Genomic DNA, 26,722 nt, shown 5'->3' on the forward strand with positions numbered 1-26,722 from the left:
ATATAATCTTTTTCCATTGACTTCCATTAAAAGTGCAGAAGGTTTTTCCCTCCTCCTGTGAAGTCACAGATTTGGAGATTTTTTGGACCACAGTGAAGATACACTGAGTATTCTCAGGCTGCTGCTGAGCATGAACTCATTAAATCGTCCCTAAGATGTTAGCGGTGCGTGTTTGCTCCTCATTACGATGAGCAAAAGGCTGAAAGGGAAGCGGATTGAGGATAATACGGCCGGGCTAAAGCAGATGAGCAGAAGATTGAAAAGAGTTTTTGGAGGATTTCGAGAGGAGCATCAGCCCGGACTGTATTTATCTCTTTATCTCACAGCCCCCATGTTCGGGCAGTAAATTTCCACCAAAGCTCATCACTCGCTTGATATCTCAGATAAGCAGGGACAGAAGGGACTGTAAATCACTGCCTTTGCTCAACTGCAGGTCAAATCCAGGAGCAGACCCTGGTTTAGAAACAATTTCAATAGAAGAGGGAATAAATCAGAGCTATTTCAGGTGATTTGCTCCCAGAAGAATGCCAAACCCAAGCTCCTCCTCATTGTCTAACACACAGGAATTTGACCATCTCTAATTTTTTTCTGCTCTGTTCCCTGTTGTGAAGGTACGCACTGTTCTACGCCCTCTGGGAGGCCGTGAGCCAGATACACGCTCTCATTCTCGACAGATGAGCTCTATACCACCTTAGCGAAGCACCCGGGACATGCTGGGTCAGATTCATGAACCATACTTCCACATATACAACAATAAACAGTCATAATTTCAACTTAGTAGAATATTATTTACTGTATTTTATACACCGACCAGCCATAACATTAACACCACCTCCAGCGACCACACAGGAGCACTGTAAGTCCAGATTGTCTCCATCTGTTTCTCTGCAGACTCTGTTATCAGCCTCCTCTCACCCTGTTCTCCTATGCTCGGGACCCCACAGGACTGACCACCACAGAGCAGGGAGGTAGTGTGTTTTGGGTGGTGGGTCAGCATTCTCAGCACTGCAGTGACACTGACTGACCTGGTGGTGACGAGTGTGTGTGTGTTAGTAGTGTGTGTTGTGCCGCTGCTGGTGGTACGAGTAGTGGATCAGACGCAGCAGAGCTGCTGGACTGAGAACCGTCCACTAACCAGAAATATCCAGCCGACTGCGTCCTGTTGGCAGTGTCCTGTGGGCAGCAGCGTCCTGTGGGCAGCAGCGTCCTGTGAGCACTGATGAAGGACTGGAGGACGACCCACACCAACAAACTGTGCAGCAGCAGATCAGAGAGCTTCTGTCTCTGATTTTACCTTCATCTACAAGCTGGACCAGCTAGGTAGGAGTGTCTAATAATACAGAGTGGACAGTGAGTGGACAGACACAGTGTTTAAGCACTCCAGCAGCACTGCTGCGTCTGATCAACTACTCGTACCACCAGCAGCAGCACAACACACACTACTAACACACACACTCGCCACCACCAGGTCAGTCAGTGTCACTGCAGTGCTCAGAATGCTGACCCACCACCCAAAAAATACTACCTCCTTGCTCTGTGGTGGTCTGTCCTGTGGGGTCCTGAGCTTTGAAGAAGAGGGTGAAATGTGAGTGTGCATAAAATCATTGTTATGAGATAAAAAATAAATAAATAAAAAAGGAACACAAACACAAACACTGTCTGAACTGACAAGTTATCAGATGTCTTGCTGAGAGCCGTGGAAAAACACATTGAGGATGTTGAGGCTTCGTGGACGTGGCTCAGCAGTCTTCACCACTGCTCCTGAAGAACTGTCCCGTTCTCAGACTTTATACTTCAGCTTCCCGGCCTCACTGATCACACAGATATGCTGAAGAGAGAGAAAAGAGAGGAACATTAACATAAGGTCAGTGGTCAGTGAGCGTGTCTACCTGTAATTAACTCTAAATAACATTAGAATAAAACCAAATAAACATAAAGCCAGTGGTCAGTGAGAGTGTCTACCTGTAATTAACTCTATATAACATTAGAATAAACCCAAATAAACAAAGTCAGTGGTCAGTGAGAGTGTCTACCTGTAATTAACTCTAAATAACATTAGAATAAACCCAAATAATCATAAAGTCAGTGGTCAGTGAGAGTGTCTACCTGTAATTAACTCTATATAACATTAGAATAAACCCAAATAAACATAAAGCCAGTGGTCAGTGAGAGTGTCTACCTGTAATTAACTCTAAATAACATTAGAATAAAACCAAATAAACATAAAGCCAGTGGTCAGTGAGAGTGTCTACCTGTAATTAACTCTATATGACATTAGAATAAACCCAAATAAACAAAGTCAGTGGTCAGTGAGAGTGTCTACCTGTAATTAACTCTAAATAACATTAGAATAAACCCAAATAATCATAAAGTCAGTGGTCAGTGAGAGTGTCTACCTGTAATTAACTCTATATAACATTAGAATAAACCCAAATAAACATAAAGCCAGTGGTCAGTGAGAGTGTCTACCTGTAATTAACTCTATATGACATTAGAATAAACCCAAATAATCATAAAGTCAGTGGTCAGTGATTGGATAAAAGATTTGTGTTAAACACTGGCCACTTTATTAGAAACACCATTCAGCCTTCAGGACCATATTCATTATTAGTAATTTTCTCACCACTGTACCACTGTTGTCCAGATATTATTGGGGTGGTGGTCTACTCTCAGCACAGCAGTGACACTGACATGGTAGGGTTCATGGTGGTGTGTGTGTAGTGCTGGTATGAGTGTATCAGGCACAGCAGCGGTACACCTGTCAGCATCACTGATAGGTTGAGAGTGGCTCCACTACCCAAAACCATCAAGACAAGAGCTCATCTGATGAAGGTCTATAGGATGGCTAAGGCTATGTTCACACAGCAGACCCAAATCCCTTATAAATGACCCCTGAGGAGAAGCAAAAAATGGACAAAAGTATTGGGACACTTGCTCATTTATTGTTTCCTCTGAAAAATAGCTCATCCTGCTTTTGTTGGAGTAACTGTCTCTACTGTCCAGGGAAGAAGACTTTCTACTAGATTTTGGAGGAGCATTGCTGTGAGGATTTGATTGATTGCATTCAGTGATGACAGCATTAGTTAAGTCAGGATGTTGGATGATCATCACCCCACCTCATCAACACCAACTCTCCAACTCATCCCAAAAGTACTGGATGGAGCTTCACCATCATCCATCATTCCAGGGAACACAGTTCTTCCACTGCTTTATATACCCCTTTAGCCAGAGAGTCCTATTCTATTGGCAGTACAGGCTTTAAACATGCTGTGTTTGTGTGTATTTGCACATCTGCATCAGCAGCTGAATGCATTCCTTAAAAGGGGTGTCCACAAACATTTGGACACTACTGACTACTATTTAGTTGAAGAGTTTCTGCGGTTCTTATTCAGCAGAGGAAATCACACCGCATCCATTCACGCAGACCTTCGGCTCTCTCAGCCAATCTGCCAGGAGATTTGATGAATCATAAGGAAGAGGAAGTGTGTGATCGCTCAGAGGGGCAAAATGCACCGTGATGCTTCTTCAGTCTGCAGGTGGTGATTCAGTAAAATCTGCTCTCATCTTCTGACGGGAACTAAGTTCCTTACCGGTGTGATGATTCAGAGAACTCACAATTCAGTAAAATTCGGCCTCACGGTGCAGTAATGTGATGCACTACATCAAGAGCTCTGTAAACAGCTGCCTGTGTCCAGAAGAAAAACACATCAAAGCACATCTGGAGGAGCAGCAGAGTGACCGAGCTAAACCAGGAGATAAGCTGAACACTCTCTCTCACTCTCTCTCACTCTCTCTTGTTCTCTCCTTATCTCTCTCCCATTCTCTCTCTCACCACTCTCTCTCTCCTTATCTCTCGACCATTCTCTCTCTCCACTTTGTCTTTCTTTATCTCTCGACCATTATCTCTCTCACCACTCTCTCTTCTTATTGCTCAACCATTCTCTCTTTCCATTCTGTCTCTCCTTATCTCTTGACCATTCTTTCTCTCTCTCTCTCTCTCTCTCTCTCTCTCTCTCTCTCTCTCTCTCTCTCTCTCTCTCTCCACATGAAGTGGAAGTTGGTGGGTAGTATATGAGGACGCTGGGTGTGTGTTTCTGCCTATGGAAAGCTGAGCTGGGTTGAGTTGAGCTGGGCTGAGCTGGGTTGAGTTGAGCTGGGCTGAGCTGAGCTGGGTTGAGTTAAGCTGGGTTGAGTTAAGCTGGGCTGAGCTGGGTTGAGTTGAGCTGGGCTGAGCTGGGTTGAGTTAAGCTGGGCTGAGCTGGGCTGAGCTGGGCTGAGCTGAGCTGAGCTGAACTGGTCTGAGCTAAACTAGGCTGAGCTGGTCTGAGCTGAACTGGGCTGAACTGGGCTGAGCTGAACTGGTCTGAACTGAACTGGGCTGAGCTGAACTAGGCTGAGCTGGTCTGAGCTGAACTGGGCTGAACTGGGCTGAGCTGAACTGGTCTGAACTGAACTGGGCTGAGCTGAACTAGGCTGAGCTGGGCTGAGCTGAACTGGGCTGAGCTGGTCTGAGCTGAACTGGGCTGAGCTGGTCTGAGCTGAACTGGGCTGAACTGGGCTGAGCTGAACTGGTCTGAACTGAACTGGGCTGAGCTGAACTAGGCTGAGCTGGTCTGAACTGAACTGGGCTGAGCTGGGCTGGTCTGAGGTTCAGTCAGTAAGCTTATATCCACAGCTGGAGCTCCACACCTGACCTGCACGCTCACACTGCAGCTCATCACTCTTACATTCAGGTCTCTGAAGTACTCATTGTAGTCCAGCGCGTATCCCACCACGAAGCGGTTCGGGACCACAAATCCAACATCTGCCGAGACGGAAGAGAAAAACAGCAAAAACACAGTTCATTATCAAGGTGAGTGTTTCTAATAAAGTGGCCAGTGAGTGGAAGTTCAGGGTAGGTGTTTCTAATAAAGTGGCCAGTGAGTGGAAGTTCAGGGTAGGTGTTTCTAATAAAGTGGCCAGTGAGTGAAAGCACAAGGTGGGTGTTTCTAATAAAGTGGCCAGTGAGTGAAAGCACAAGGTGGGTGTTTCTAATAAAGTGGCCAGTGAGTGAAAGCACAAGGTGGGTGTTTCTAATAAAGTGGCCAGTGAGAGGAAGCACAATATTGGTGTTTCTAATATAGTGGCCAGTGAGTGAAAGCACAAGGTGGGTGTTTCTAATAAAGACTCACAGTCTGGAAGTTTTCCAGCTCCTTTTGGGATGCGCTTCACCAGCAGGCTGTGGAAGGAGAGGAGCACATCAGGCCTTTAGTATTATGAACGTATTTTGGATGTATGTAACACTAACAACAGTCAAGTCCAGACTTCTAAGGATTAGACAGAACATATGACCCCCCCCCCGCCACACACACACACACACACACACACTCACAAGCCTCATTACAGAACTATTACAGACCCTTCTTTACAGCACAACAACATCATAAACAGCAACAATGACGACAACAACAAGACCAAACCACACAAACACCAGCAGAGCAGCGGCAGAGCAGCAGGGTTCCTGTCCCTCATGCTGGCTTTAGCGAAGCAGCTCCGCTTACCCTGCCACTTTAACGGCCTTGGGCTGGAACATCTCCACGTGCTGCAGCAGGGCCTTCATGGTCTTCCCTGTGTCCACTATGGCCTGCACACAGCATACAGACACTTACAAACACACCACACAGAGCACCAGTGAAGGTGTTCATCTCTTAAGATGTGCTAGCCTGCCTGTCAAAAGTATTTGGACACCTAATTAGTTTGATCATCTGTTCAAAAATCTGTGGACACCTCTTCTAACAAAAGCATTCAGCTACCCTGTAGAGAAAACGTACTGCGTGGGCTATAGAGGGGTATGAAGCCCCCCAGCATTGAGCTGTGGAGCAGTGGAAGAACTGCGTTCTCTGGAATCATGGTGGTGGAGCTCCATCCAGTACTTCTGGGACGAGTTGGAGAGCTGGAGATCATCATCCAACATCCTGACCTCACTAACACTTTTGTTGCTGAATGCAATCAAATCCTCACAGCAATGCTCCTCAAATATCTAATAGAAAGCCTTCTTCTTCCCTGGACAGTAGAGACAGTAGTTACTCCAACAGAAGCAGGACAAGACACAACGAATGAGCAGGTGTCCACATACTTTTGTCCATTCAGTGTAAAGCTGCTTGTTCCTACATGGAGTTCAGGAGGACGTCTCTCCGCTGTTCAGCAGTTCCAGAGACCCACGTGTGTCTATCGGAGTGTGTGTAAATCATAGCGGCTAATCACTGGAATAAGGGTCTTAAGAACATCTGAGTGAAAGCACACTCGCGCACTCGCATGCCAGGAGATGATGAGATAGCATCAGTGGAGTGATTAGTCAATAGCAGAGGAATGAGAATGGAGGGGTTTCACATGAGTGACTTTAGACTGGAGAACGGCACGACCATGAAGATGTGAGTGTGTGAGTGTGTGAGTGTGTGTGTGTGTGTGTGTGTGTGTGTGTGTGAGAGAGTGTGACTTGAAACTTTATTACAATGAATGAAAGCAAGGGAATAGAAAGACAACATGAAGGCCCAACTGACCCATACTCTCTCTCTCTCCCTTTCTTTACCTCTCTCTCTCTCTCTCTCCCTTTCTTTACCTCTCTCTCTCTCTCTCTCTCTCTCTCTCTCTCTCTCCCTTTCTTTACCTCTCTCTCTCTCTCTCTCTCCCTTTCTTTACCTCTCTCTCTCTCTCTCTCTCTCTCTCTCTCTCTCTCTCTCTCTCTCTCCCTTTCTTTACCTCTCTCTCTCTCTCTCTCTCTCTCTCTCTCTCTCCCTTTCTTTACCCATCTCTCTCTCTCTCTCTCTCTCTCTCTCTCTCTCTCTCTCTCTCCCTTTCTTTACCTCTCTCTCTCTCTCTCTCTCTCTCTCTCTCTCTCTCTCTCTCTCTCTCTCTCTCTCTGTTCGTCTCGATCTCTCTCACTCCTCATTCCTCTTCTGTCATCTTTCACCACCTTTCTCTCTTACTATCCCTCTTACTGTACCTCCTTTCGCCTCCTCTCTCTCTCTCCCTCTCTCACTCTACCTCCTTTCTCTCTCTCCTACTTTCACAATTTCTCTCCCTGCCTGCCTCTCTCTCCCTCTGTCAACACCTTTTCCCTCTCACTCTACCTTCCTCCACCCTCTCTCTCCCTGTTTTTCTGTATCCATCCCTCTCACTCCTACATCATCCATTCCACCTTATTTTACCCCCGTCTCTACTCTCTCCCCCTCTCCTACATTCACCTTTTCTCTCCCTACCTCTCTCTCTCCCATTGTTTTCTCTATCTTACTCACTCCTTTGTCTTCCTCCATCCTTCACCACCCTTCTACCTCCCTCACTGTACCTCCTTTCACCCCCTCTCTCACACCTCTTCTCTCTCTCTCCTCCTGTACTGATGACGTAACATCAGCGTGAGTGTTGAAGCATGTTCAGCCGTGAGGAGAGCAAAGCATGCTGTCTCTTACCTCCACAATCAACACGTTCTGCGATCCCATGTGGAAGAAGGAGAGAAGAAAGACAGGTTAGAAAATCAGAGCTACATCACTGAACTACAACCACAAACTCAGTTCTAACTGGAACTGAGGTCTCAGCGTGGCGTTCTGGAGATCAACCACGTCATAATACTGTGTAGGTCCCACTCCTGCAGGACTCCACAAGATCTCTGAAGGTGTCCTGCTGTGGTATCTGACACCAAAACTAATGTTAGCAGCAGATCCTTTAAGTCCTGTAAGTAAGTTGTGACGTAGGACCTCCATGGGCATCAGTGAGCCTTGGGCACCTATGACCCTTTTGCCAGTTCCTGGTTGACCTTCCTTGAAGCACTTTTGGTAGGCACTGCCCACTGCATACCAGGAACACCCTACAAGACCTGCCTGATGTTTTGAAGATGTTCTGACCCAGATGTTCTGTCTCAGGTTCTTACAAATTTACCTGCTTCCATATACACATATATTTAGTAAGTCACTGCTCAGGCTAAGAGAAGACTACAGCATGCCAGTGCTGCAGCTCCTCCACATGAATCCAGTTATGTAATAAAGTGAGAGTATAGAGGTGAGAAAATAACATAAGAAAACTTCCAGTACTAATAACCTGCTCCACCACATGCCTGAGAACCAAAACAGTGAACCAGTGTGTCGTGCCATCGGTGAGATTTCTGCATGAGCTGATCTTTAGCCACTGCGTCTTAAGAATGTCACACATACTGATGAGGCCAGATGGGGCTGAGCTTTTAAAACCCTGGGCAGGACCTGCTGAAATGCTGCCAAACCAGGACTAGCTCTGAGCTTACCTTCAGGATGGTAACAGTGATTGTTCAACAAATAATCAAAGAATTATCAGGAACTAATAAGCAATGGCTTCACTTTCAGATATTTCTTTAACAATTGTGTGTGTATTTTTCCAATCAGCCATATCATTAATACTACTGACAGCTGAATTGGTGGCTCCAGTCAAGGAGTTGATGTATTAGGCGGCAAGTAGCTTGTTGTAGGCAGAATTGTAGCTTGGAAATATTGGAATATATTTATGTTAATATAGTAAAACTGAATGACATTGATAATCTGGTTCTGGTGGCTCCTATCAAGGGGTAGGATATACATATTAGGCAGCAAGTGAACAGTCATTTCTTGAAGGTGATGTTTTGGAAGCAGGAAAAATGAACAAGCATAAGAATCTGAGACACTTTGACAAGAACCAAACGGTGATGTTCTAGACGATGACTGTGTCAGAACATCTCCAGAACATCAGGCAGGTCTTGTGGGGGGTTCTCGGTACGCAGTGGCCAGTACCTACCAAAAGTGCTCCAAGAAGGAACAACTGGTGCACCAGCGACAGGGTCATAAGCATCCAAGGCTCACTGATGCTCATGGAGGTCTCACCCACCTCACAACGTACAGGACTTGAAGGGTCAGATACCACAGGACACTTTCAGAGGTCTTATGGAGTGCATGCTTTAACAAGTCAGGGCTGTTTTGGAGGCACGAGGGGGACCTACACACATTATCAGGCAGGTGTTTTTAATGTTATGGCTGATCGTTGTATAGAGTAGGTGGCATTCTAATATGAGACTAATTCAGAACTTTGCCCAGACTCAGCTTGAGGCATGAGCATAAACAGCTGTGCACTCTATTTATGAAGATCTGATCATCCCGTCCAGCATGCAGTCATTCACACTGATTAAATATAATGGCTCTCAGCTCTGCCAACTATGACTTTCTGGGTGAAATAAACAGCAGAAAGCTCTCACAGAGCAGTCACACACTCATCCAAATGAGCTGCGCAATTGACTAGCCAGCTGGCTAGCTAGCAACACCACACCCAAACACACTGGCACTAACAGCAATCTTCCAGCTAAAGGAGTTCATTCTGCACTCATTAACAAGCGGCAGCACATTATTCCTAATAAAGCCTAATGAAGTCATTAAGTAACACCTAACACATCTTATTAGCACAGTGCTAGCTAACTACATCCCTAAATCATCACACGGCATCTTCTCATAGCGTGTATAGGTGTTTAGTAATCTATATAGGATGGAATATATATATATACAGCTTTACAGAGATCTGGTTACAAGTCTCTTTTAAGCATATATATATATATATATATATATATATATATATATATATATATATATATATATATATATATATATATATATATATATGTATATATATATATATATATATTTTTTTTTTTAAAGATTTCAAATGCTAATTTCAGATTTCAAAGTAAAAGTTTAGAATTTCAAAAGTTTAAATAAAAAATAATCTGATCTTGAAAGGAAAAAAGTTTCGATTTCAAAAGAAAAGTTTACATTTCAAAGGAAACATTCAGCTTTCAAGTGAATATTTTAGATTTCTGAAGAAAAACTAAAACAGATTTTAAAAGGAAAAAAATATTTTGAGTTTGAAAGAATAGCAGAAATTTCAATACAAAAATTAGGATTCCAAAAGATAATTCAGATTTTTTAAAAAGTAAAAAATGAAAAACATAATTAAGATAAATTCAACAAATTCAAAAGGAACATTCAGATTTCAAATGAATATTTTAGATTCCTGAAGAAAAGTTTATATTTAAAAAGAAAAGGTAACATTTAGATTTATAATTCAAATAAAAATCAAATTATTAAGTTAAATTCAAATTTAAAAGAAAAAATCTGATTTTAAAAGAAAAATTGAGAGTTTGAAAGAAAAGCAGTGATTTCAATACAAAACTTTCAAAAGAAAATTTAAGATTAAAAAAAAGTTTCAAATTAAAAGCAAAATTCACGTTTTAAAATGTTTTGATTTTAAAAGAAAAGTTTAAGAAAAGTTTCAAAACAAACATTTAGGTTTCAAATGAATATTTTAGATTTCATAAAATCTAAAATCTATAAACCACATTCTATCCTTTACTACACAAACTACAGCAATCAATGCACTAATAATGGTGGTGTTGTATTTCTGATTCAGTATTTCTGATGATAGTATGCAGTTTGGGACACAGTCAAGGTGTCCGAGACCTTGACGGGCCGTGTCTGCCAGTGCTCTGATGCAACAGAAAAGACCTATCGCAGCACGTGAATGGAAATACTGATGCAAATGCCTCCTCAGCTGGTTTGAATATGCAAGACAAGTATAAGCCGTGGGTGAGGAGAGAATGGCGTCTGTCAAACAGAAGTGATTTAGTGTGAAGGGGAGAGCTGTGCTGACTGTAGCTGCGTTCATGCTGGAACACAGGACCACTCCTAACGTCACATACAGTAAACAACACACAGACATGTTAGGTAAGAGGCATTCTGCTAATTCAGATGTTCTCCATCTGGGTTGTACTAATGCTGAGTTATTCCAGTCTGTGTGTGTGTGTGTGTGTGTGTGTGTGTGTGTATGTGCAGTATTTTGAAATGTCAGGGGATGTGAGAGCCTAGTCCTGAAGCCAGACAGACATTTACTTGCTCATATTCAGTGCCCCTTACCCTACAGTTACGCCTTATGGGGGCACTGTTTCACAAACAGCTGATACAATAAAATGACAAAAGTATTGGGACACATGCTTATTCGCTGCTTCTTCTGAAACCAAGGGTATTAAAAAGAGTTCATCTGCGTTTGTTGGAATAATTGTCTCAACTGTCCATAGAAGAAGGCTTTCGACTAGATTCTGGAGGAGCACTGCTGTGAGGATTTGATTGATTGCATTCAGCCAAGACCAGGATGTTAGACTATCACCGCCTCACCTCATCACCCCCAACTTCCCAACTCATCCCAAAAGTACTGGATGGAGCTCCACCACCATCATGCTTGCTTATATTTAGTGCCCCTTACCCTACAGTTACGCCTTATGGGGGCGCTGTTTCACAAACAGCTGATACAATAAAATGACAAAAGTATTGGGACACATGCTTATGCGCTGCTTCTTCTGAAACCAAGGGTATTAAAAAGAGTTCATCTGTGTTTGTTGGAATAATTGTCTCAACTGTCCATAGAAGAAGGCTTTCGACTAGATTCTGGAGGAGCACTGCTGTGAGGATTTGATTGATTGCATTCAGCCAAGACCAGGATGTTAGACTATCACCGCCTCACCTCATCACCCCCAACTTCCCAACTCATCCCAAAAGTACTAGATGGAGCTCCACCACCATAATTCTAGAAAACACAGTTCTTCCACTGCTCCACAGCTCAATGCTGAGGGGCTTTATACCTCTCTATAGCCCACGCCTGGCATTATTAGGCAGCATGGTGCCAGTAAGTTCATGATGTTTACCTGCTCCTGCAGAAAGTCCTATTCTATTGGCATTGTTTCTTCTCTACAGGGACTAGACCAGCTGCATGTGTGCATTTGCACATCAGAAGTGGTGTCCAAAAATATTTGGACATGTAGTAAAGATACAGTATTTTGTAGTGGGATGTGGCAGACTGGGATGTGATTCTCCACCTATGCAAGCACACCTTGGGCAAGACATGACTCACATGCAAGAACGTCAGATAAACGCTGTACATGTAATTGAATATGTATTAAATCATTTAGAAGAGCTTGGTGTTCCCAAACCTTTGACGGGCCGTGTCCACACAGACAACCCTTTGATTCTTCCACACAGTAAGCAGATGAGTCAGGGTCAGTGGGGTGAGGAATCGACCGCAGTAACAGAATGGCTCTTATGATGGCGATACAATGACCGAGTCTGTCAGAGAAAACCTCAGACATATGACCAGGAGAACAGAACACAGTGCCCTACAGAGCAGCTTCCCTCTCTACTGTCTCCCTCAACATCCCTAACCACTTCACTGCACTGATACTGAACATGCCATTATTCCAGAGGCCTGAAAATGGCACATATCTGAATGGCCCAAAAGACACAAAACTCGGGCCATGGACCGGCCAAGCTCCAAAGTTCTGGCTAGAATCCCACTTCAACGGGCAGTTCATCCTGGAAAACCCTGTAATGTAGCCTAATTTAAAGAATTCCACAAAGAAGAGTGGGTCACTTGATAGCAGTTGTCAAAAGCCGATCTGCACCAAGAGCCCTTCCAGCTTCAAGTACGGCTCGGCTCGACCCGCCATCCTTTAAGATCCACGGAAGACGAGCGTCCAGACTTTTTACTGTCCTGCACCGAAGTGGTGCAACGAACTTCCCCTGGGTGTCCGAACAGCAGAGTCCAACACTCACTGTCTTCAAACCCAGACTGAAGATCTGAAGAGTACTCAGGCGAAGAGAAGAGTATTATGGTCTCCTTACTGTTTGTATTTAGTAGAGTCTAAACTTAGAGGTTTCTTTGAATTTTTAGCCTTTTTCTTGGGTAAATAGCAAAGCACTTTTGTAAGTCGCTCTGGATTAGAGCGTCCGCTAAATGCCTAAATAGAAATGTAAGCTTAATGAACGTCTGAGCTGCTAAAACTTCATCAACAAGATGAAGATCTCAGCCAACAGTGAGAGACCTCAGCAAATCATGATCCACAGCACAACAGCACAAGTCAGGAGACACCGTGTTGGGTGTGAGTGCTTGCAGTGTTAGCTAAGCTAAGCTAACAAGAAAACCACGGTCAACCTGTGCCACCACTCTCCATTTATCCCCGTCCATTTATCTCTACAGCTCCTAAGGGCTTTGTGCTCACATCATAACTCAGTTCACTCCCAAAAAGAAACAATAACAAAGACATATCGAAGCTGTCATGGGATGCTTAATTATTTAGGGTTAATTAGCCAGCCACTGGACCCCCTCAGGACCCCCATATTCCACATGGTAGTAGAGCATATTGCTTAAATGTACTTAAGTATAGTTATGGTATAAAAACAATCGCTGTGTGTGTATGTGGTTGTGTATCTGTGTGGCCTGTATGAGAGTCTACAGAACAATGTAAGATTGGCATCACACGCAAATGTTCAAAAAGCACAGGAAGTTCACCCACAGTTCAAGTTCACGTTTCACAGAATTCCACAGCACTTCTTAGGAAAGCTGTGTCTCTGGGGCCGAGCCATTAGTTTCCCCAAATTTACTGGGAGACGATGAAAAGACAAATTAAGCCCAGGACACACTGCAAATTCCACAGCATCTGAAGCTTAAACGGCAACAGATCCCACACGGATATCCATGAAAACACACAGCCGAGCCGCTCACTCTTTCCTAATCTCCTCTAAAGTCTGCATTCCCTCTGTATTCACTCCACCAAATCACTCCAAACAGTTACAGCGTCAACAGCGTCCGACTTCCCTGAAAGAGGAGCCAACGCTAGTAGCCGATCAGAGCCAGCTCTAACTGGGTTATGCTAGCTTCCTTCACAAAGCTGAACCATTTCTATTAAGTGTTTGATTATATATAATCATGCATTTAATTAGAGATTTATTACAGATATACATTTATACCCTAATGCCAGACGTGGGCTAGTAGAGGGGTATAAAGCCCCCCAGCATTGAGGAGCTGTGGAGCAGTGGAAGAACTGTGTTCTCTGGAATGATGGATGGTGGTGGAGCTCCATCCAGTACTTTTGGGATGAGTTGGGGAGGAGTTGGGGATGATGAGGTGGGGTGATGATCATCATCACCCTACATCCTGACCTCACTAACGCTTTTGTTGCTGAATGCAGTCAAATCCTCACAGTAATGCTAGCAGAAAGCCTGGATAGCCAGTATAGGCTCTGATTTTTAGAAGAAATGAGAAATTAGCACGTGTCCCAATACTTTTGACCATATATGTGTATTAATAACCGATTTTGGGGGCCATAATCTTTTCTTGTATGTTGATAAAGTGCACAAATCCCGTAGTCAAGTGAATTAGGGAACCCCTTAAATATGTGTTTTAAAATATTAAAATATTAATATTTCTATTTTTTTTATAATGAAGCAATTTGCTAGAAGAGGCTGTGGATTACTGTGATTTCCTTTCCTTCCTTCCCCGCAATATAATCACAGTAGCTCACAGTTTCAAGTGACTTATTGTTTGATGTGTAAAATATGATAAAATACACTAATGTTCAATTTACAAAAAACCTTTACAGTAAACTAATCTACCACCACACAATGTAGTCCAGCCCCAGTGAGCACAAGTGCTAGGCAGGCTGAGGGAGGAGGTTTAGCTAGCACTGTAATAATGTGGCCTAGCCGCTCCACCAAACAGGATATGCTCGTGTGTATCCAGGGTTTTCAGTTGAGTAGAAATGCAGAGATTCCACCTCTTTCTGAAGGGTCTCTTCTGCAGGAAGTAAAGCCAGGGGCTTTAGTCTAAGAAGCTCACTGAGGATCATTAGCTTAGCCAAGCAATCTAGCTCTAGCACTGTATTTATCTCCTGATGTCTGACGTTTTTCGGGAAGAACTGAATCAAACAGCGACCAATAATGTGAGACTTCAGCACTTCAGCTGGCCATTTGGGCCATGAACCAGGACAGTAACTTTCAGGTACAGGAAGTAAAAACTTGGGGTGGCTTTTTACTTCACTTTACCTTACTTTACTGTACTTTATTATACCATACTATATTTTACTATACTTTATTATATTTAACTATACTTTATTATACTATACTATACTTTACAGTACTTTATTATACCATACTATACTTCATTATTTTTAACTGTACTTTATTATATCATACAATACTTTACAGTACTTTATTATACCATACTATACTTCATTATTTTTAACTGTACTTTATTATATCATACAATACTTTACAGTACTTTATTATATCATACTATACTTCATTATTTTTAACTGTACTTTATTATATCATACAATATTTTACAGTACTTTATTATATCATACTATACTTCATTATTTTTAACTGTACTTTATTATATCATACAATACTTTACTGTAATTTATTATATCATACTATACTTTACTGTGCTATATTAGACTATACTTTATTATACCATACTATCCTTTACAATATTCTTATACTAAACTTTAAACTATACTATACTTTACTATACTTTCTTACACTATACTTTATTGAACTATACTATTTTACTATACTTTACCGTTTTTTATTTTTACTATACTATACTTTACCGTACTTTATTATACTATACTTTCTTAAACTATACTATACTTTACCATATTTTCTTATACTATACTTATTAAACTATACAATACTTTCTTATACTATACTTTATTAAACTATACTATGATATACTTTACTATACTTTACTGCACTTTATTATACTATACTTTATTAAACTATACTATACCAGACTTTACAATACTTTCCTATACTTTGTTTTACTTTATTATACTATACTATACTATACTTTATTTTATTACTATATATTCTGATGCTATACTTTATTAAACTATACTATACTCTATTATGCTTTCTTATGCTACACATGATTGAACTATACTATACTGTACTTTATTTTACAATACCATACTTTACTGTACTTTATTAAACTCTACTTTACAATACTTTCATACTTTTCAGGTTCAGAAAGTAAAAATCAGCCCCAGGATTTAGTTCCTACTGTCTGGGCAGCTCTGCTGAATCTTCCATCCTATATGACTTATAATAATGATGAGTGATGAGCAGAATTTTCTAATGGTCTCACCTTTCCTTTCAGCATGGAGAGGTCCTCCGGCCCAATGATATGCAGGTCTTCAGTGGAGCGGTCATTCTAAAGAAGAGACAGGAAAGTGTGAACATTCCCACAGTTTCTCCTGTCTGTTAGCCCTGGACTCTCCTGTATGTGTTTATCTGACCTCCCTGACCTTAGGTGGCGCTGTTTCCCGATTTATATATATATATATATATATATATATATATATATATATATATATATATATATATATATGTTTTAAAGAAGTATAGGGTTGTCCAACCTTGTCCCTAGGCTGCTGTGCAAAAGCACACACAGCTTGTTTATTCCTGTAGAGAAGAACTGCCAATAGAATAGGACACTCTGGAGCAGATAAACATGAACCTACGTGGGCTAGAGGGACATAAAGCCCCCCAGCCTTGAGTTGTGGAGCAGTGGTAGAACTGTGCTCTCTGGAAGGATGGTGGCGCTCCATCCAGTACTTTTGGGATGAGTTGGGGGTGAGGTGGAATGGTGATAATCCAGCATCCTGACCTTACTAATGCTCTTGTCACTGAATGCAATCAATCAAATCCTCACAGCAATGTTCCAAAATCTAGTAAAAAAGGCTACTTCACTGGACAGGAGAGACAGGTACTCCAACAAAGTAAGCATCAACTCTTTTTAATACCCTTGATTTTGGAAGAAACAATCAATGAGCAGGTGTCCCAATACTTTTGTCCGTATAGCGTATCAGTATGCAGTACCGACATGTACCCTGCGCTGTACCGCAGGACAGGGGGCTGGGCCGAGCAGGCTAATCCCGAGACCTACCTCGTTTCCTTTGCCCTCCAATCACTGCTTAGCAACCGTTGCTAGCTGCATTCCTTAGGTGCTTTATGGGATGCTGTATTTCATGAAGATGGGTCTGGCTGCATACTGGAATGTATGGCCTGAGCAGGACGTCATCCAGGCCTCTTTCACAGGCATCACAGGCAAACACAGCTTACATGGCATACGTGTGTGTGTGTGTGTGTGTGTGTGTGTGTGTGTGTCTGTGCGTGTGTGTGTCAGAAGTGTTTGATATCCTACTACTGTACACACTGCCTGTTGCACATAGACTAAGGAGAAAGATGCTTGTGTAAGAGGCCTGGATGACGTCCTGCTCAGGCCATACATTCCAGTACGCAGCCATGCTGGGGGGCTTTATGTCCCTCTAGCCCACGTAGGTTCCTGTTTATCTGCTCCAGAGAGTCCTATTCTATTGGCAGTACTTCTCTACAGGAATAAACAAGCTGTGTGTGCTTTTGCACAGCAGCCTAGATACAAGGTTGGACAACCCTATACTTAAAAAAATAATAAAAACATTGGGAAACAGCGCCACCTAAAGGCCCTTCTGATTTACACTTTACTGTTTCATCATGAAGGCTAGGATGCCCTTGAGACGTGTGTCCTCTCTCTGCACAGCTAAACCGCACCAACAGCGCCATCTCCTGGATAAAAACAGCTCGACAAAGTAGGTGTTTCTAATAAAGTGGCCAGTGAGTGCAAGCAGAAGTTAGGTGTTTCTAATAAAGTGGCCAGTGAGTGGAAGCACAGGTTAGGTGTTTCTAATAAAGTGGCCAGTGAGTGGGAGTACAAAGTTAGGTGTTTCTAATAAAGTGGCCAGTGAGTGGAAGTACAAGTTAGGTGTTTCCAATAAAGTGGCCAGTGAGTGGAAGCACAGGTTAGGTGTTTCTAATAAAGTGGCCAGTGAGTGGAAGCAGAAGTTAGGTGTTTCTAATAAAGTGGCCAGTGATTGGAAGCAGAAGTTAGGTGTTTCTAATAAAGTGGCCAGTGATTGGAAGCAGAAGTTAGGTGTTTCTAATAAAGTGGCCAGTGAGTGGAAACACAAGTTACGTATTTCTAATAAAGTGGCCAGTGAGTGGGAGTACAAAGTAGGGGTTTCTAATAAATTGGCCAGTGAAATGAAACACGTTAGGTGTTTCTAATAAAGTGGCCAGTGAGTGGAACCTCAAGTAAGAAGTTTCTGACAAAGTGGCCAGTGATTCGAAGCAGAAGTTAGGTGTTTCTAATAAAGTGGCCAGTAATTCGAAGCAGAAGTTAGGTGTTTCTAATAAAGTGGCCAGTAATTCGAAGCAGAAGTTAGGTGTTTCTAATAAAGTGGCCAGTGATTCGAAGCAGAAGTTAGGTGTTTCTAATAAAGTGGCCAGTGAGTGGGAGTACAAAGTAGGGGTTTCTAATAAAGTGGCCAGTGAGTAGAAGCACAAGTTAGGTGTTTCTAATAAAGTGGCCAATGATTGTAAGCAGAAATTAGGGGTTTCTAATAAAGTGGCCAGTGAGTGGGAGTGTAAAGAGTAACCCGTGTTTATGGGCTAGTTCGGTTGGCTTCAGCTTGTACAGTACAGTTGTAGAGTTGAGGAGCTGAGTCTGAACACGGCTTGTCTTACCAGGTAGCTCTTGAGGCGGATGAACTCCACCCTGGTGGTGAGTTTGCGGTTGCTGCTGCGGCTTTGTGCTTTAATGGAGTCCACCAGATCAGCGCAGAACCTGTAGCCTCCTTTCAGCACACACAGCACCATCAGAGTGTGGTGGCCAATGTCCTCCAGGATGTCTCTTGCTAAACACTCTATCCTGGAAGAGAGCAGATTGGACTCACACTGTGTGCGCGTGCTTGTGTGTAGGAGCAAATTAAGCCGAGGGGTCACATGAAAGCAGTTTGGGAAGTTGAGTGCTAATGGGAAAGGGAATGTGAAGAGCCAGTAAATTCCTGAGGGCCGTCTCTGAACATGTGGGGCCCTATAGGATATCTGTCTTACTTAAGGAGCCTCAGCCATGTTGGTCGTACTGAGATGCAGTAATGAGCAGTGTGAGTAAATGAGAAATGTAGGTAAGTCACTCAAAAACCTTGTATCTCCATTTTTAGATATTTATACTTTTTGATATAAGTGACTCTGCCCAGCTGGCCACCAACCCCACGTGGTTTTTTGTTGTGCTGTCAGGTGACCAAAATTCAGTGTCAGAACAACGTCTAATGCCAAGGTCAATCTGATGTAGATAAGTGGCCAGAGCTAGCGTCAATATTTTGTTGGTCACTGGCCACTTTATTAGAAACACCTAACTTGTGTTTTTGTCCATTGGCCACTTTATTGGAAACACCTTACTTGTGCTTCCACTCACTGGCCACTATATTAGAAACACCAATCTTGTGCTTCCACTCACTGACCATTTTATTAGAAACACCTACCCTGAACTTCCACTCATTGGTCACTTTATTGGAAACACCTTAATTATGCTTCCACTCACTGGCCACTTTATTGGAAACACCTTAATTGTGCTTCCACTCACTGGCCACTTTATTAGAAACACCTAACCTGTGCTTCCTTTCATTGGCCACTTTATTGGAAACACCTTACTTGTGCTTCCACTAACTGACCATTTTATTAGAAACACCTACCCCGAACTTCCACTCACTGGCCACTTTATTGGAAACACCTTACTTGTGCTTCCACTCTCTGGACACTTTATTAGAAACACCTACCCCGAACTTCCACTCACTGGCCACTTTATTGGAAACACCTTACTTGTGCTTCCACTCTCTGGACACTTTATTAGAAACACCTAACCTGTGCTTCCTTTCATTGGCCACTTTATTGGAAACACCTTACTTGTGCTTCCACTCACTGGCCACTTTATTAGAAACACCTAACTTATGCTTCCACTCACTGACCATTTTATTAGAAACTCCAACATCCTTGTGCGTCCACTCTCTGGCCACTTTATTAGAAACACCTACCCTGAACTTCCACTCATTGGTCACTTTATTGGAAACACCTTAATTATGCTTCCACTCACTGGCCACTTTATTAGAAACTCCAACATCCTTGTGTGTCCACTCACCGGCCACTTTATTAGAAACACCTCCCCGGAACTTCCACTCACCAGCCACTTTATTAGAAACACCTAACTTGTGCTTACTTTCATTGGCCACTTTATTGGAAACACCTTACTTGTACTTCTGAATTCCATTTTAGATAATTTGTCAACATTTAGGTGCTGGCAATTAATCCACCTCTTCAAGGCTTCCCCTAACACTAGCTAACGCTATCTCCCAACACGAGGAGGGTGAGGACTATACACACGTCTCCTCCGATACATGTTAACTTAGACACTGCCTCTTTTCATCACAACATCGTCAGGCAGCCAACCTGCTCTGAGGAAAGCAGTGGGTACCCAGCTCCACCGTACCAGCTAACAGATGCCTGTGCCGGCCAACATCGGGTCAAGAGTGACGAGAGCAGAGAGCGCGACATCTACCCACCCACCCAGAGAGAGAACAGCCAGTTGTGCTCCCTCTGACTCCGGCTGCTGATGGCCAGGAGGCATGACTCAGGATTCGAACTTGCGACCCCTGGGTCATAGTGACTTCCCTTGAAAGTTAAGCAGATTTCCCCCTCCTGCATAGTTGATAAATCTGAGATACGAGGTTCAACTCTTAGTTGTCACTTTAGCTCAATGGACTGTTGACCTCCATAAGGTCGACCTCAGTTCCATTTGGCGGCCTTAAAGACGAGCTTAAACCACTTACAGCTAATTTTTTTCCACCTCAGCCAGGTTTTCACTGGGTTCAGATATATGAGGAAATGGACTACGACAAAGATGTGGCTCAAAGTTCTACTGCAGGAGGTACAGAGAGAATGATGAAGCTACTGTAGAAACAAAGCAGGCCTTTTATACATGGTGAACAAAAGGATGAAAGGCCTCAGTGTCAATACAGTAAGAGGGTGGGAGGGTTGTGTGTGCTCAGGTGTGTGTCCATACCTGTTCATGATCACTCCATGTGGGATGAGCACACTTTCAATATCGCCATGGTAATGCTCCGGGTAGTTAAACAGCTCTAAATCATAACCAGGCCAGTCATCCCGAATCTGCCGGAAAAAGAGCAACAAACACTGACACTGAGTATTTGAATGGGCAACTGGGAGCACTGGGAACACTGGGAACATTAGTACACAGGGAATCAAAGCAACACAGCAAAATAAACATAGTGATATGTAAGTCACATTGAATCACACACAGATCGCCTGTAGATTTCCCACTGGGACTCCAATCAGGGTTAGGTTTGGGCTAAGATTAGAGCCAGTGTTAGGTTTAGGTCTGAGGTTGAGTTTAATAGGAAATTCCACTAATTTACACTAATAATTCCTGCATAATAAATTATAACATTTCTCTGCTGAGTTCAGATGCGCCTCGAGGTCACTGTGGTCAGGCCTCTACTAACAATATATTATTGATAGTTATTTTAGACCAATTTCCAGTGAAATCCTAAATTTAAAAAATTTAAAAAATTTAGGAAATTCATCATTCTTGAGCAGAAGTGAGTAAAAGCCTCTTGCATCCCGCTCTGCTCCATATGTCCAGCAGAACGTTCTTTCAGCCACAGTTCTGAGGAGAATCTCCTGTAGGCTGGGATTTCTGCCACTGCTGGTAGACCGGTATGACCGTAAGCTTCCATACACCTGCAGATTCAGCTGCTTCCTTCACACTGTGGTCTTTGCTCACTGCACTGTACCACCTCCCATCACACACCACCACAGGGATTTATAGCCCCATCATCCTTGTGCAGCGCCACCTGCAGGAGCCTGAAGTTACTACCACCTTAAACATGCCAGGTTTGGGGAGAATATATGTATATATATTTATACATATATAATGAGTGATTGCATTTGGGTGTGCCAAAGGCCATTATATATACACACACACACACTTTTTTTTATTACAGTTATTAATTTCATATGTTTTCTCTATTTTATTTATATATATTTAAATGTCTCTATTATATCTATTTTATTTTTATAGATGGCTTGATGCTTTATTCTACTTCGAAACACTTTGAGCTGAATTTTCATGTATGAAAGGTGCTATATTGCTAGTTATTATTACTAATATGAGTAATATGAATTTCTAGAAAAACATCTAGTGAAATTAATTTACAGTAGAAATATTAGGAATCAAATATGCATTGTTTTTAATGTGGAAACTAAATAAATACAACAGTTTTAAAATGATTTTGTTTTTGTTTTTCAGATTTACCACTAGTTCATCACCTGCAATATTCCATATGATACTCAGAAGACATGTGCAGGGTCACTGGTGGGTTAGGATAGTTAATAGAATAGCTATATTAATGTTACCTGGTTCTGTTCACCAACACTGTATTAAAACCTGGTAAGTATCTCTATAGTGAACCCAAATTTCACACCCTGTGAATGACCCTGTTTACATTAATCAAAAGTTAGAAAAATCGAATTTAGTCGAATTTCCCTTTAGAATTGAGGTCCAACCAAATTTCTGTCAGTTCTTCACTTCAGAGCTCGTCTGAGCTTCACAGTAAACCACCCCACGCCCCCAGAGTCGGTATCAGTCTATCAGTCCCTCTTCACACAGCATGAAACTCTGAATCTGAAGCTGCATATTTACCACAACTCCTTCCTCTTTCTGCTCAGATCCAACCGGTCTGTCCGTCATCTTCACTCTTCCGCTGGACAAATGAGGAATTAAGCAGCAGCAGGAGACTCACTACACGCCCCTCCCACCACGGCAGTTACCCTGGGCTTTCTGCTCTGTCCTGCAGTGCAGTTCAGGACTGTGGAAGTGCTGATGCCTGGAACTACACAATTAGAAGCTGCAATCATTCTGAGGCTCCGCCTTCTTAAAGGGGACAGTGCTTTTCCAAATGTCTGCATAATTAAATAGGTCAATGGGTCAGATGCGAACAAAGCCATTGTCCCGTTCTGGAAAAACGCACCCAGTCAGAGCTGTTCACAGTGGTGCTGAATGGATCCAGACGTCTGAAGCCTCTAAAAGCTCCTTCAAAGGATACGCTGCCCGGCACCCGAAACCCTGGTAACTTAGGTCTAAGTTAAGGTCTAAGTTGCAAACCTATTTTTTCAGATTTTTACCACAAGTTTACCATCATCATCATCATCATCATGGCCCAGAAGACACGTGGAGGTTCACTGGTGGGTTTGGATAGGAAATAAAATGGCTAAATGTGTGTTGTAGTCATGACGACCCACTGTAAAGACATCTGAGTCGATAAGTTCCTCTACAAAAAAAGGCACTTCACCCCAAACCTCACCAAACTCTGAATGTTTACATTGTTTACGTCTCAGTGATGAAATTAAGCTGAAAAATGTGGAAAATCTATGGAGCTCCTCTTTAACTGAATTAGCCACTGGACTAGCATTGACCAGCAGTCATGCTGAAGTCATTAGGGCTCAGCAGCACACAGGCAGGAAGTGAATGGACATGTCCGGCTGGTCACTTTATTATAGACTTCCCCAACTTTTCTCACATTACACCATCTTCAGAATCATTTTTTATATGAAATAATTCTTACAGAAATTAGTAATATCATAAACAGGGCAGATTGATATAATGTCAAATTTCTTTTGGAAAAAAAATCTAATTTAGAAATAAATAAATAATTCACTATAACGGCCTCATCATAGTTTTATCAGGTTTTATCAAGTTTTTATTAACTTATTAGAATTCATTTCTAAATATTTGTTTGATAGAACAGTTTATTTGATAGAAATGTATCCTGGAGAATAATTGAGATTGATGACATTATCATGCTGGTTAGTCATTTAATTAACATAACAGTTTTTGATATTAATTGCTTTAGCACTTTCCTTTGTGCATGAATTTTAATTTTACCTTATATTTAAATTTTATAAGAACTTGGTTTATTAGAACTGGTTATTAATTTAAACTGAACTTCATATTGGATATTAATTGAATTCGAAATTCATACTGGATATTAATTTGGTCAGAAATTCATTTTGGATATTCTTTTTTAGAGCTTCATACCTGATATTAGTTTAATCTGAACTTCATACTGTTTATTAATTGAATCATAACTTCATTCTGGATATTCATTTAATCAGAAATTCATACTGGATATTAATTTAAGTAGAATTTCATACTGTACATTTATTTAATCAGAAATTCATACTGGACATTCATTCATTTATATTCATTAATTATACTGGACATTTTTTATACAACAATTCATATTCTTGTTTAGATGATTCATTTAGGAAAAATGTCATACTGGATATTAATTTAAGTAGAACTTCATTCTGGATATACATTTAAGTAGAATTTCATACTGTACATTTATTTAATCAGAAATTCATACTGGATATTAATTTCAGTAGAACTTCATACTGTATATTTATTTAATTAGAAATTCATAGATTTCTTTAAACTGGATATTAATGTGATCAAAAAGTCATATTCTTGTTTAGAATTTAATGCTAGATATTCATTTAGGAAAAATGTCATACTGGATATTAATTTAAGTAGAACATCATACTGTACATTTATTGAATCAGAACTTCATACTGGATACTGGATCATTTAGTCAGGACTTAATACTGGATATTATTTTGATCAGAAATTCATTATAATTAATTCTTTTTTAGAACTTCATGCTGGATATTCATGTACTCAAAACATCATATTATAGATTTATTGAATCAGAATTTCAGACTGGATATTCATTTAATCAGAACTTCATACTTATAATATTTCTGTAATCAGGACTTTTTTAATCTTTGTGTTTTTTAATGGGAGCTTCATCCTTAAAAAATCCAACAATTTAAAGCTTCCTATTAATTAGAGAGAGAGAGAGAGAGAGAGAGAGAGAGAGAGAGAGAGAGAGAGAGAGAGGCTGTCTGTATTTACTAATAAACAAACTGTTTGCTTAGAAAGAATAAAATGAGCACAAGAGCGTTCCTTTCATCGGTCTTTTCACTTTCACAGACCTGTGGGTCAGTAATCAGCCAGGTTGATTCATTTCTGTAAAAAATAAATGTCTTGAAAGCAGTTGAGTTCAGCTGAGAAGAGCAGACTAGGCTGAGAAGAGCAGACTAGATTGAGGAGAGCAGATTAGGCTGAGGAGAGCAGACTAGACTGAGAAGAGCAGACTAGACTGAGAAGAGCAGACTAGGCTGAGAAGAGCAGACTAAGCTGAGGAGAGCAGACTAGACTGAGAAGAGCAGACTAGGCTGAGGAGAGCAGACTAGACTGAGAAGAGCAGACTAGGCTGAGAAGAGCAGACTAGACTGAGAAGAGCAGATTAGGCTGAGGAGAGCAGACTAGACTGAGAAGAGCAGACTAGGCTGAGAAGAGCAGACTAAGCTGAGGAGAGCAGACTAGACTGAGAAGAGCAGACTAGACTGAGAAGAGCAGACTAGACTGAGAAGAGCAGACTAAGCTGAGGAGAGCAGACTAGACTGAGAAGAGCAGACTAGGCTGAGGAGAGCAGACTAGACTGAGAAGAGCAGACTAGACTGAGGAGAGCAGACTAGACTGAGAAGAGCAGATTAGGCTGAGGAGAGCAGACTAGACTGAGAAGAGCAGACTAGGCTGAGAAGAGCAGACTAAGCTGAGGAGAGCAGACTAGACTGAGAAGAGCAGACTAGATTGAGAAGAGCAGACTAGACTGAGAAGAGCAGACTAGACTGAGAAGAGCAGACTAGGCTGAGGAGAGCAGACTAGACTGAGAAGAGCAGACTAGACTGAGGAGAGCAGACTAGGCTGAGGAGAGCAGACTAGGCTGAGAAGAGCAGATTAGGCTGAGGAGAGCGGACTAGACTGAGAAGAGCAGACTAGGCTGAGAAGAGCAGACTAAGCTGAGGAGAGCAGACTAGGCTGAGAAGAGCAGACTAGGCTGAGAAGAGCAGACTAAGCTGAGAAGAGCAGACTAGGCTGAGGAGAGCAGACTAGGCTGAGAAGAGCAGACTAGACTGAGAAGAGCAGATTAGGCTGAGGAGAGCAGACTAGACTGAGAAGAGCAGACTAGACTGAGAAGAGCAGACTAGATTGAGGAGAGCAGATTAGGCTGAGGAGAGCAGACTAGACTGAGAGGAGCAGACTAGACTGAGAAGAGCAGACTAGATTGAGGAGAGCAGACTAGACTGAGAAGAGCAGACTAGATTGAGGAGAGCAGACTAGACTGAGAAGAGCAGACTAGGCTGAGAAGAGCAGACTAGGCTGAGAAGAGCAGACTAGGCTGAGAAGAGCAGACTAGGCTAAGAAGAGCAGATTAGGCTGAGGAGAGCAGACTAGACTGAGAAGAGCAGACTAAGCTGAGAAGAGCAGACTAAGCTAAGAAGAGCAGACTAGGCTGAGGAGAGCAGACTAGGCTGAGAAGAGCAGACTAGGCTAAGAAGAGCAGATTAGGCTGAGGAGAGCAGACTAGACTGAGAAGAGCAGACTAAGCTGAGAAGAGCAGACTAAGCTGAGGAGAGCAGACTAGGCTGAGAAGAGCAGACTAGGCTGAGAAGAGCAGACTAGGCTGAGAAGAGCAGACTAAGCTGAGAAGAGCAGACTAGGCTGAGGAGAGCAGACTAGACTGAGAAGAGCAGACTAGGCTGAGGAGAGCAGACTAGACTGAGAAGAGCAGACTAGGCTGAGGAGAGCAGACTAGGCTGAGAAGAGCAGACTAGGCTGAGGAGAGCAGACTAGGCTGAAAAGAGCAGATTAGGCTGAGGAGAGCAGATTAGGCTGAGAAGAGCAGATTAGGCTGAGGAGAGCAGACTAGACTGAGGAGAGCAGACTAGGCTGAGGAGAGCAGACTAGACTGAGAAGAGCAGACTAGATTGAGGAGAGCAGACTAGACTGAGAAGAGCAGACTAGACTGAGAAGAGCAGATTAGGCTGAGGAGAGCAGACTAGGCTGAGGAGAG

At 42.3% G+C, this 26,722-nt stretch overlaps 1 protein-coding gene across 1 annotated transcript; it reads right to left on the reverse strand.

Annotated features, from left to right (window-relative positions):
- Positions 1–1,780: 1,780 nt before the first annotated feature.
- prtfdc1a (phosphoribosyl transferase domain containing 1a) lies at positions 1,781–22,491 on the reverse strand. Its single transcript, XM_072678680.1, has 9 exons — positions 22,444–22,491; positions 20,785–20,891; positions 18,414–18,597; positions 15,997–16,062; positions 7,446–7,463; positions 5,541–5,623; positions 5,172–5,218; positions 4,728–4,804; positions 1,781–1,828 (listed from the first exon to the last, which is right to left on the reverse strand). The coding sequence occupies exons 1-9, from the start codon at positions 22,489–22,491 to the stop codon at positions 1,781–1,783; spliced, it is 678 nt and encodes a 225-aa protein (XP_072534781.1).
- Positions 22,492–26,722: the final 4,231 nt, after the last annotated feature.

This window comes from Salminus brasiliensis, chromosome 5 (assembly GCF_030463535.1).
Source record: "Salminus brasiliensis chromosome 5, fSalBra1.hap2, whole genome shotgun sequence".
Lineage (NCBI taxonomy): Eukaryota > Metazoa > Chordata > Actinopteri > Characiformes > Bryconidae > Salminus > Salminus brasiliensis.